Source organism: Conger conger, chromosome 2 (assembly GCF_963514075.1).
Source record: "Conger conger chromosome 2, fConCon1.1, whole genome shotgun sequence".
NCBI classification, from domain to species: Eukaryota; Metazoa; Chordata; class Actinopteri; order Anguilliformes; family Congridae; genus Conger; species Conger conger.
In genome coordinates, this window is record NC_083761.1 from 10,198,028 (window position 1) to 10,211,501 (window position 13,474).

The 13,474-nt window shown below is 40.3% G+C and overlaps 1 protein-coding gene across 1 annotated transcript in view; it reads left to right on the forward strand.

The window, feature by feature from the left end:
• sorcs3a (sortilin related VPS10 domain containing receptor 3a) overlaps positions 1-13,474 on the forward strand; it is a 197,485-nt gene that overhangs the window by 79,989 nt on the left and 104,022 nt on the right. The window contains exon 2 of the mRNA XM_061225390.1: positions 4,700-4,767. Within this exon, the coding sequence (XP_061081374.1) occupies positions 4,700-4,767 (68 nt within the window). The remainder of the gene's footprint in view (positions 1-4,699; positions 4,768-13,474) is intronic.

Genomic DNA, 13,474 nt, shown 5'->3' on the forward strand with positions numbered 1-13,474 from the left:
GTTTACAATGTTATCAGTCATAGTAATTTGTACCGTTTGTGCCTTGTTTTTATAATTTCTTATTGGTATTGCCTCATCTTTATCAATCCCTTTGATACTGGTGGTAATATGAGTCCGTTTGATTGGTTGACATTTTATAACGCTAACATAAGATATCTGAACATTTATTCCCTTCTTCCCTTTATTATTTTATTTAACCATGAGCACCATGCCCATCACAACTGTCGTGCCAGCTTTGCCTCCATAGCTTATTTTCTTCAGCAGTCTCCATTAAGGCTTGCAGTTGTCATATCACGGAGTTTGAGCGCAAACTGGGGGGAAATCTCGGCCGTGATAAAAGTGAGCTGTGGACTTCCTCCGTTCTGCAGTGACGGTGGCACGCCCTGGCTGTTTCTTTCACACTCACTTCGCTGTAATGGGATAGAAATTGTGTGAAGAAAAATGCATCCATTTTCAATTTGATGGTCATTAGACCTTGAATTACTGCTCACATTCAGTCCTAAATGCGCGTATTCTTCTTTATTAATAAGCATGAGTGTTAATGCAGAGATTGTGAAAGGGGGCGTGAAGCATGACCAATGAAAGCTGATACTTCTGAATTAGTCTAATGTCGGTACAAGGCCCATGTGAAACGTGATCAAAGCGTAGCGAAATTTTAAGCGATGGCGCATTAGTCCAAAGTGAGAAATATTGGGAAGTGTTATAGCGGTAGCTTGTTAAGTATCTCAAAATGGCCTCCCTTACTCCCGTTCTGACTTAGAAGCAATAAAAAGAAGGGTCCTTTGGTTATTTTGCAGCCAGCATTATGCAAATGGAAGTTGCAAGCTTACACACTGGCCCTTAGAATGTTGTCCTTTTCTTTTATGCTTGGCAGACTACTTAAAGCTGACATCGAAGCTTGACATTATGGTATTTGTAGTGTGATTGTAATGCGAATCGCTTAAGGGCTTCCGTCTGAAGTGCGCTGGCTTTGAGAGTTAAAATTGCATCCACACCGAGACAGATACTGGACTGCTATAAGCAGACAGTGCCTCGGTGAAAAGATGTGTGTTCCTCGTTTCATTACGGAGATGAATGCTGACAGAAAGCAGCGGGGCACTCGCGGAATGCTGCCGACCATTAAAAAAAAAAAGTGAAATCATGTTAAGTTCTCTGAATTTAAATGCAGCGGGTAACCGTACAGAGGTGTTCACAGAGGCAGTGCGCATCCAGATAAAGCAGTCGCAGCTGACACTGTGGAATAGCTATGCCTCCCTGGTTTGATTGCAGTTGTCCGATGACGTGCTGCGGATACTTGAAATGTGGGGAAGCTTTACGACATATGGACAGTGTTTAGGCCCCGCAGCCACTGGGGCGTCATCTGCTTCATTGTTTCCAAGCACATCATCTTGCGGCAATTTGGACCCGTCCCTGCACATATGGCACAGCGCAATCAAACACTTCTTTTAATGAGATGCAGGGAGACATTGATTGTAAACACTATGGCCCTCAGTACTTAACGCAGCAATTTAAATAAGGGTGGTATACCCCATTCCTTAAACACCACACATTTGGTGGACAGTGCTACATAGATTAGGTCTAGTACTCCCTGGAGTAATGGATAACAGAAAGCGTTAGATTGACTTGAAATTATTACTCCTACTAAATTATTGCTCGACGCCATTGCAGCTAGACTGTGTCATGCATCGTTTGAGAATAGACTAGACAAGTCTTGTGCGTGTGTGCGTGTGTGCGTGTGTGTGTGTGTGTGTGTATTTCTATGTGTGTATTTATGTACATGCTTGTACTATATATATATATATAGTACCCTGAGCAATTTACAACCTCTGCTTTGGGCATTCACACTGCCTCTTAGTCATTATATACTGTGTATGTACATATACACTCAAAAAATGAATAATTGGATTTATTTTTTAAATTATGGCCAGTGCTTGCACTCAGCATTATGAAGTACTGTGTATGTGAAATCAACTGATTAAGTACATGTACTTAATTAGTTGAAGTACTTAAAGTCCCATATACTTAACAGTAGTGTGTGTAACCATAGTCCACAATTTTATTGAGTTATAAGACTGTAACCCACACACACACATACACACACACACACACACACACACACATACAGTGTCTGACAGCATTAGTAGGGTGTCTCCACAGATGTGATTGATTGTTGGATCAACCAGACACAGTATATGTTTATGCATGTTTAATTTCAGGAGCTTGTTATTTGGGTGCATACCGTTGGCCCTCGACACAAGCCACTTCAAGGTAATACAATGAAATGAATGACAGCTTGGAGGAAAGGGTGGGATGGTCTCCAAAAATGTCATTAGTTCTATCATAACATCATTAGTGCTGGTAAACTAAAACACTGTTCAAAATTGAGTCTGGCATTTTAAATTGGTCTTTGTGGGGAACCCTGCATTTAGTTATGCTAATATTATTTTTGCCACAGTTGGTTAATTAAACCGTAATGATGATAATCCAAGCCGAGCGTAACTGACATTTCTACTGTTAATTGTGGGTCAATTGGGGTTTTAGGATTAAATCTTTACCGGATTCATGGCCTTCTGCAGTAATTTCTTTTCAGAAGATTTTGATTGGTTGGTACATTCTGTGTGTGTGTCATTAAGTTAGGTGCGTTGACTGAATGGTTGGCATACTAATGTGAACGAACAAAACGACAGATGCAGTGGATGCAGTGTAAATTCATGACCTTCTAAATGTCAATTCCCCTGCACTAACATGTGCTGTACATTTCAACCACAAAGCTATTAATTTCATTTTCAGACAGTTAATTACTCATATGATCAATGTAAAAAGGTATATGTAAATATTTTATATGGATCTCTGATCTTTTCTGATTGATTTTGAGCAGGGGTGCACAACTCCGGTCCTCGAGGGCTTGTCTGCGTACTGGTTTTTGTACCAACCTGTTGCCTTCTTTTTCATATGCTGACAGCTCTATAAATTACCCTGGTTCAAGCCTGTACTTGAGCACAGTAAAATGATGAGGATAAATTTGCAGCCTGCAGCTGTAGCCGGCACTCATATAGATGTCAGATAAGATATGATTGAGTCAATTAAATAATTAAGACCGGAAGTTGGTACAAAGTCCTGAAATGGATCGGCCCTTGTTGTTCACCCCTGATTTTGAGCAACCCTTGCCAGGATTGTTTCCCCTGTTTTGTTGAGGAAATGGACAAAAACGTTCACTGCCCTAGAGCATGGACCTCCTGCCATTCTGTGTGGATTTACCATCGAAAATCCCATCGATGGGAGCTCTACTTATTCTGTGATTTCCATAGCCGAGGCAGCCGATCTCTCTGTTTGTCAATGCCCACCCCACAGGAACGTCTAGGCGGGAAACGCACTGCCTTTCATCGGCATGGCAACAGTCCAGCATTATCTTAGGTGGACTGCTTGGCAAGCGTGGTCTAGCTTGGCCCAAACCATCTGCTTGCCATCTCATACGGATGGGCCTGCGGCTGTAGCGCCAGCTCTGTTAGTGAAGCCTCAGCTGGTCTCCTGCTCGAGGCAGCCGAGTCCAGGGACTGCTGGGGCAGGTAGGTCAGCCAGCGGAGTCTGGAAGCTGGAGTTAAAAAAAGGGATGGGTCAAGGCTAACAACTGCTGCTATTTTTTATTTTTACAAAGCTGCAGATCAGACAGGGAGTCACCTCCAGTGAAGTCGTTCTGGATTTATATCGGCCTGCTTCAACATGGATGAATGCTAACAGCTGAGGGATGTGCCACAGAAAGTCAGCTAGCCTTGAGAAAAGTGACCAAAAAAATAAATAAAAGCTGGAACTAACTTCTTAACAGCACAGAGCAGTAAGGCCACAGGTAGCCTGACTGATGCATACTTAAAAGCCTGTTATGAAGAAATTATTCTGCACTTTATTCACTTGTACTGCATTTAGCCGAGTATATACATTATATGGTCTGCATTAGCCTGAAACGACCGCAATCCATTACTGTACATTCACCGTGATACAATAACACTTTTGAGGCTAATGCAGATCATATTATAATTATGACACCGCAATGCTTTCAGCCCAGTTGAAAGTTTATTCGGTGCGGTTGCAATAAATATTCAGGTCATGATCTGCTCAGTCTGTGCCGGGAGGTCAGAACTGGAATACTGAGTAGCAAAAGGTCAATTTCATGCTCACGGGTGTGAAGTCAATTTTAACTCTCGCTTTATCTCACATGCTGCAAATGCAATTTGCTATGCCTAGTTTTTGTTTAAATAATAAGCAATTCACACATACAGATACAATATGTGTGTGTGTGTGACAGGGTATTTCTTAATTGTCTTCAGTAGGTGTTTCAGACCAATACATTTTTGTAAGGTAGTAGTGTATGAACATAAATTACAGGCTGTTGCAACACAAATTGAATGGGGAAATACCTGGGCATGGACATGGTGGGATGATGGCCTAAAATAAAGAATCAGACTTTACATTTACATTTTGGGTCACATTCCTTTCTATGAATATACAGGCATATCTGCATGTCATGTTCAGGCTTGCTTGCTACATGTTGATTGAATGAGCTGGTGCTATGGCCACACATGTTGCTTTCATCCCCAGGAACATGCAAAGGCTAATGTAGGTATAAAGTACGACGGAGTACTCATTATCTCAGCTTGCAATATGTTGTACTCCAACTATAATTTTTCTATTTTTCCTCTTTCAGGTCATTCTGATCTTGACCAAACTGTATGACTTCAACCTGGGAACAGTCACCGAAAGCTCTTTGTGGAGGTAAGAACAACATTAATATTAATTAATGAATTAATGAATCCCTTGATTAAGCTTGAGGTCTTGAATTTTTCACTGGAATTAACATGTAACTAAGAAATGAACACATGGCTCACAGTCAACAGGCGTCTGCAGGCACTCTACACCAAATCGTCTGCACCTTGCAAAAATGATTCATTTACTGATCTCAGCCAAAATTAAACAAATAAATGAATAAATAAACTAACAAATAAATAAATGAATATGCAATTTGCAGTAATTGGAGAGAATATCCAATGACTGAAAATAATTTATCATAATTGTATTACTCGCAGTTCCTGTGAATGGCGATGCGGTGTTGGGGCTCTGAGTTGTCTGTGCGTGTGTGGTCCTGTTCAGCCTGACGCTGTCCCCGAATGTCCCCTAGACCCTCCTGACTCCCCTGCCACTGAGACGGAGCTCAGGAATGAGAAACAGCGGCCTGTCACGTCTTCACCAGGATGTAATCCTGTGTACTGCGCAGACAGTGTGGGATGTCACGTCCCCCAGGGTGTTTTAAGAACATCCTTTTCGGGTTTTAAATTTCCAGAGCTCTTTCTCTGCTTACTGCGAGGAAGCCCAGAGTGTGAATGTCATGAAAGTTTAATGAATTTATGTAAAACTGAAACTCTGTGGTATGTTTACCTTTGAATAGTATACCAACGATGCAAAGTGTTGCTCTCAAAGCTCACTTTATATAGTCACTTGGGAGTTGCAGTACAAGTTGGGGTAGTGGTGGGTATGCATGCAATTTATAATAAATGATAAAAAACCTTTTCTTCTTACCATTTTACCTGTCAAAAAACAATAAATCTTGCACAGGAGTAATTTGCACAATGAGATAGAACTAATGACATACGATGCGGCATTCTGGACAACGAGTTGGCAACCACCAGAAGTGTTTCTACAGTATATCTACTGTTCTGTTGATGTTCCTCAGAGTTTTTGGCTAATACCTCCACCTGCTCTGTCCGGGTACACTCTCGCCACACGTATAGTACTTCATCTTGTTACTACTCCACCCTCCTTCCCTTTCAAGTTGTGTATAACAATGGTGATGCTAGCTTGCTAGTTAGCTAACCAGCAGTTGGATGTTTTCCCCCCAGCTAGATATTGTTACTTCTCCCATCGTATTGTTTCCTGTGACCCTCTATGTTGATGCAATCAGAATGCCAGCAGACTGCTTTCAACAACCTTGCATTGCTCTGATGTACATTTTGGTTTATTTTTGTGTGACAATGCTTAGTATTTTTCTTCTGTTTATGGTACAATTGGCAATATCGCTGCTGTTAGTTACAATGTCAAGGCATTGGAACTTGCGGGGGTCACCTCGGTAACTGAACTCTTGAAGTGGTTTACTATCAGGCTGCATATGTGGGTTATTGATATCTTGTGAATGAATGACTGCAGTACAGTTTGCGGTAATGTAGAAACTCTGTTATATCACAATATGTGAAAGATTGGAAGATTGTGGCCACACCCCCACTCCCCACCCCAACGAAAAATAAAAGCAATCAGTCAGTCCTACCAGTTAGCATATCTCCAAATGAAATAGTCAGCTACCATATCAGGCCAGCTACCACACTGTGACATACAGTCTCATGTAAACGATGACAGGGAGGGTGGTCTGAGACTGGGGAGAAGGTAGAAGCTTTACATACTGAACTAGTTGGAAAGCATATGTCCTTGCATCCTATAACACATTTAGTTAACATGTAGCAAGCATATTGTTTGTACAATATTGCAACAGATTTGTAACAGCATAATACAAATGATAATGATTTGGAAAATATTTGTTTATTATTTACAGTGTATTTGGCTTTATTGGACAGTTGTTGGTTACTGTAAGACTCTTGAAACATTCGCTTCCCTTTTCATATGAATATTCATAAAGTGTATTTAATAATGTATCAGAGGCGATTTGCTGACTTTATTCATTCTTATTATATTTTTACATTAGTCTCATATTTATTTCTGAAACAAAATTAAACACTGCATAATTCACAAGATTTTCCCCTAGGCTCTAAGTGACAAATTAAGATGCATTTATATTAATTAGTTTGAAAAAAGTAATCAAAAAATTGTTTGTTCGAATTTGCAGTAGTACAAGTAATGCACACCAGAATAATAACTGCGTGGTGAATATAATTCTAATTAACTGTCTTCAACCAGTCCTGAAATGAGCAGGCCGCTTACTTGCAGTGAATGTTAATACTACTGTGTGAACCTTGTTGTTAATGGCAATTACTAAATCATAATAAAACATATAATATGAATGGAATGACTGTTTTTATATAAATGCTGCAATATACTGTATGTATGCATTTGAAAATATATTGGTGTGAAACTGCCTCATTGGTTTACAGAACACTGTTCCTGTGTGCGTAATTCAGTTTGCTCAGCACTTTGTGCGATTGTTTGTTTTGCGAAGTGCAATCCTTTTGTTTTCTAATTAAGTTCACTCTTTGATGATTATTGTGTTCACTGATTATTGTGTTGCGTAGCCGCGCGTCTGCTGCAACTGTCTGCTGTGACTGTGAAGTCTGAGCACACCGGCCGTCTGTCTACGCGTGTGCCCCCCTGAGATCCCCAAGGTCAATATCATGCTTCAGGCAACCTCCAGCAGGGCTGAATATATTCACCACAATATTGAACGCCTATCAAAATTTGCAGAGTTTTTTGTTGTTGAGTAATGCGCGGACAAGAGAACAAGCTGGTGTACACAAGCTTTGCATGCTGATTGGGCCGCAAATCGCATACATGGCAATTCATCAGTTTAGCGAAGCCTGATAGAGGAACAAAAATCTATATTTTAAGCGTGCCCCTATCATAAGGCACGCATGAGAAGTTAGTCGCAGGTTTAGCTGTGGGCCACGCCCGCCATTTCAAACGCACTTTAAGACGGCGTTTCTTATCGGCCTTTCAAAGTGTACTTGCGAGCCGAGTGAATAGATACTGATGTTTAATAAACCAACTTAAGAAGAGTTTAAATCCTCTTTGGCAGCCAGCCCAGCGCAGTGCCGGAGCTGAGTGAATGCTGATGCGTTCTCCGTCGGGCTCCCGTATATCTCTGTGACTCATGTCTCAGCAGTAAGATCACACAATGACAAAACAAGAGCGACAATAACGCTGTCCACTTCCTTCAAATTCGGACCAGTGGGAGAGGGCAGTGGCCTTTTCCTGACACTCGATACAAACGTAGATATTGTTATGGTGACGAGGGCATCCGCTCGCTGCTCTGCACCACGTCGACATGCTCGCTGTTAATTACAATCGGTCTCATTGAAATCCGGCCCGGAAAGATCATGCGCTACGGCTGTGCTAAAAGCCAAATGGCAGGCAGATGCTGACTTTTGACAAAAAGGTCAGGGGACTAGAAATGCCTAGATACGTTTTGAAAGCTGGACTGTCGATATTTGCTGAACAAATTGACCTTAAACAAAGAAAACAAGACCGGTCGCTTTGTAAAGTTTATTTTTCTCAAAAGAGCAATAGGCTTCACTGTTGAATGCAAGTCTTGGGGGCTGTTTGATCAAAACTATTGTAATATGAATGTACTGTGTCAGGTACTTTTGAAGTCTTATCTGAACATTTTCAAAGCAATTGGATGTATAAGATGGAGTCTGTTTGCTAATAAGTAGCAGCTAAATGGAGCTGTTTTGTGGAAATACCAAAGGACAGGCAGTTGCCATGTTTGTTTATTCCTGTGTAGCCCCAGAGAGCCCTTATATTTCAACATGAGCAAACACATATTTTCTATCTCTCTGGGGAGAGACTGTTGAGAATATATTTAGTACATTGTCTTGAAAAAATACTGCCATTTGTCCTGTATTGGCAATATTGTCTTTTGAAAATGACCGTGATTTTCTGTTACTACATGACTATAATACCACTTTCATACTCTTGGGTCGGGCGTTGATGTTGTCTTAAAAAACGAAAGGCTTCTGAACAACACGGAAAGCTTTCATCATTCCACTATAGATATACATGAAAGCTAATGCACATATTCATCATCTGATCATTAAAGATTCATCACTGAGCTATGCAAGTGGCCATCATTGTTGGTCTTTCATTGAGCTTATTGTGTGGGGTCCATTTCAGAAGATACAAATGTGTGATGGCTAACTGTTCAGTTTTAGCATATTCTGAAATATGTATCTCTGTAATCAGAATGAATTAGTGCGAGAAATGTCATTTAATGAAAACTGAGACTAGATTGGTAGTGTTTTTTTTTTTTTTTTTTCTCAAAATGCAATATTCTTCAGGAACCACCAGAAATGCACTTTGGAAAATTATTGCAGAAGAGAGACTTAATATGTCCTGATAATGTATTTTATAGGGCAGTATTTATTACACTGCACATGGGCTGGAATATTGGGTGGCTGGATGCCTTGGCATCAAAAGAACAGCAAGGCTTACATTTCAGTAAAAATACATTTTAAATATTTTTCTAAATTACATTCTGTCCCAGAATCGTTAGTATAGGATGTGAGGTCAGAGCTATTGGATGAGACAGGTTGGACAAAAGCCCGCTTTCTGAGATAAAACAGTTGGTTATTAGTCAACATCTCCTAAGGAAATATATGCAGCTCTACTTTGGGGGAAAGTAGGGAGCAGTAAAGGCAGATGGCTTACCGATTTTGCATGAAACTGGAGTTTTATTGACAGGCACATTAGTAATAAATTACAAGTTCCAATAGGTACATTCATTACATTGACAAACTGCTAAATGCAGTATGTTATATCAGCACACTTGCATGTTCCTAGAAGTGTTCCTAGCTAGAATACACCAATGCATTTTTGCATAGTAGGCAGTACAGTTTCAAAATATATTCTTATCTGAAAAAAGTACAGTAGCTGTACAGTGAAATGCATGTGACTACATTAAAAATATTTCTGCAAGTTCTGTGTTATTCAATCAGATAACGGTTTACATTTGAGTGAAGGGAAAGGGTAAGTTCACTTTCTGGAGTTTTTCTTAATATTTTTTTTCTTTTATCTTATTTTTTCAACTGGCCTGGCAGTTTTTATGTGTACTGAAGGGTATTATCGATACTAAACAGAAGTTCTGGATGACCTGCTGGTTCACAATATCTGGTATTAGGATATTCAGGGGGATCTGGTCTGGTCTAAAGTAAGAAAATACTTCAAGTAACCCCAATAGCAGCTTCTACAATATTTGTAAGTATCTAAAATGAATATCCTTCATGGAACACAAAAACTGTCAGGGCCAAACAGCCTACAACTGAAATAATATTAAGGAACTTCAGAATCCCTTTTGAATTACTGTATTGCTGTAGTAGTATTGTGATGATAACTGTCCTTTCTTTCTCCTTCTATTACTCCATGGTATGACCTAGCTGCTGAATACAGTGTGAAGGCCCTGGGCTTTGAATGAACAGCACTCGTTCATCCAAAGCAAATGGGAAATTATAAGGTTCTGGCCTTTTTGAGGAAAATTAGTTTAAATTAGCCATAAATATGTTGTTTATAGGGCACAAAATAAAGGTTTTTAAGTATGCAAAACGCTCATCGTATCTGTTTGGAACCCATTCAATTTGAAGCTTAGTAGTTCAAAACTCTTCAGAATGAAGATGAAGAACCTTGTAATTCCAAGGTCGCAAAATCAGTAATAGCCAAGTCTTATCATTTTTGCGTGATATCAATAGGGCAGTTTGTGTTGACTGAAGGAATAAGACTGGAGTAAATCGAAGTATGTCAGGCCTGAGGTGAACACTGCAGATGTTTGAATGCAATGGCTACTGGTAGATTGGATTTCCCTTATGGAGAGACAGCCATTGAGGTGCTGGCGTTTGCCGTTTGCCTCCTGCTGAAATTGTGTCAGTGTGGTTTGTTGCACAGCTGGGAGTGACACTTTCAAACTGCATCATTTTTCTGAGCATGCTCAGAAAGGCCATGGCATTTTCCAGGCCGACACCTGAGCTGTCTTTCCTAAAGGGACCTACCTTATGCATATGACCTTTCTGCCTGTTCTAGAAGTGCCAACACAACTGCGAGACGCACCAGTAGCTGTACTGAATGTATGGACTGTGTGTTTTTACAATGGTGGTTACAAAAGAACAAAAAAGTGATTGAGTATAGACACTCTGTGAGCACTTTATTAGGTATTTGTTACACTTATTTTTTAGACTTAGTAAGTTTTCTGCTGCTGCAGCCTATCCACTTAGAGGTTGTGTTCAGAGATGCTCTTCTGCACACCACTGTTGTAATGTGTAGTTATCTGCATTACTGTCACCTTCCTGTCAGCTTCGACCAGTCTGGCCCTTCTCCTCTGACCTCTCCCCTTAACAATGTGTTTCTGCCCACAGAACAGCTTCTCACTAGATGTTTTTTGTTTTTCGTACCATTCTCTGCAAACTCTAGTGACTGTTGTGTGTAAAAGGAGTTCGGCAGATAGTCAAACCAATCTGTCTGGCACCAACAATCCAGTCCAAGTCACTTAGATCACCCTTTTTTCGGCATTCTGATGGTTGATCTGAAACACCTGAACTATATCTGCATGATTTTATGCATTGCACTGCTGCCACATGATTTGCTGATAAGGTAATCGCAAGAATTAATAGGTGTACAGGTGTTCCTAATAAAGTCGTTTTATTTCCATTTTCCTTCTTTTAAGGACATATTTTGTAGGCCTGCAGTGATGTTTCCCTCCATAAGCCATAGGTAGAAGGAGGTCACTTTCTCTGTTCCCTTTTGCAATATTTAAATTATTACCTTTTTAATTATATGATCTTGGCTTCTGCCCGTGTCCTGGAGCACATTCTAATTTGGTTTCTGCCACAGTAGTACATGCTGAATTTGATCATGGGCCTTTACAATGAATCCAATGTCATTTCAAACAATTAGGATGCTGAAGCTCTCTTTGAGGTAGTTTTTTTGTTTATAATAATCAAGTTTAAATCTCATCTACTCCCTAAATGTGGCAGACGTAAATGGAACTTTATTATCCTGCTGAGTGGGGATGTGTAATTGATTTTTCCGCCCCAAATGTTTACTTTGGGCTTATATTGAACTCGCTGTGGACTTGGTATAATGTGACCCTTGGGATAATGCCATGTTTGGATGCCACGTGTACATGACCTGATTGCTGAACATTGGGCAACAATGGCTCGGGTGGTAAGAGCAATCGTCTGGCAGTCGTAGGGTTACCGGTTTGATCCCGCCCTGGGTGTGTCAAAAGTGTCACTGAGCAAGACACCTAACCCCCAAATGCTCCTGATGAGTGCCTTGCATAGCAGCCAATTGCCTTTGTGTGTGAGTGTGCATATGAATAGGTGAATGAGGATCATCAATTGTCCAGTGCTTTGGATAAAGGCGCTATATAAATGCCAACCATTTACCATTTACCATTCAATGACACTTGAGCCCGCTGGATGGCTATTTTGGTTAGGGCACCATGCTCTAATGCAGGGGCTCCGATATAATTTCAGACGTGCTGGGGCCAAACATCTCCTGGTGCAACACTAGCTATAGTATTGATGAAAATAAACATCTTAAAGGTACCGTTATATTAAGCACTTTGCATTGAGTAACAACGGGATCTGGCTCAAGCACAATTACATAGTTAATTATTCATAACAATTTCAGCTGCTACAGGGATCGGTGCTTCACTTTGCAGAACATGTTTGTCTATAAGATGGATGGGAATGCATATGATGTATTTTTACCATAAGTCACAACTTTAATTAGTGGGGATACAGGGTAAACTTGTGTGGGGGCCCATTGACAGTTACTTGTAAACTGTTGTTTTACTTAGCAATGTTGATGTAAAAACAATGTATATGTTATGAACATGTTGGATTTTTTTTTTTTACCTGCTATTGAAGATTGCGATTGCTGGATTGACAGAAACGCTGCATATCCCCTGAATCCATCAGAATTGTCCGAAGACTGAGTGCAGATTTCCCTACTTTGTGTTAAATTGACAATGAAATGGAGGGAATGTTGAGAAAAGATCGGTTTGCTTCAGGCACACCTCCGATCACAGACGAGCTCCATTAATTTAGACAGTTATATGTATTTTTGTTGGGCATTTTGTTGCTTGATAATTGCTTAGACCTCCAGGCCTGATGGAGAATTTATGAATCATGAGGCAAGCCAGACAGCCGGAGTTGAATGGGTTGGCTGCGGTACGTTTATTTGACCGTGCAAAGAGAAGTGACAGTGACATGCCAAGAAGAGTGTTCTGACTCTGCCAGCAGATTTATCAGATTGCTGTTTACTTCCCTGGAAAAAAAAACAACATTATCCATTCCAATAATAAAAATAAATAAATAAAAAGATTGCTGGGTGTACTTTCAGAAGTTTAGAAACTTTTCCATCTTTTCATTGCTCTGTGATGGGTTACAGCTGATTGGCCCCAGAAACTGCTACGTCAGTGAGGGGGAAAGAGGCAGAAGCAGAGAGACTGACTCTGCCTCTCTTCCCAACACTGCTGTTGTTGACCTGCTTTCTTTGAACAATTGTAAGGCGAATACAGTAAATACACAATTTGTAAGTGAGTCTTGATGTCTATTTCTAATATCTTCAGTCACGAATCACTAGCACATGCGTGCATGACAAAATGTAAGTATTTTATGAAAGGCAAATGTTCACAATGGTATAGTATGCAGAGAAAATATTCCGCACATCCATCTTATTTTGTTTTTTTCATTACTTGATGTCTGTTTCT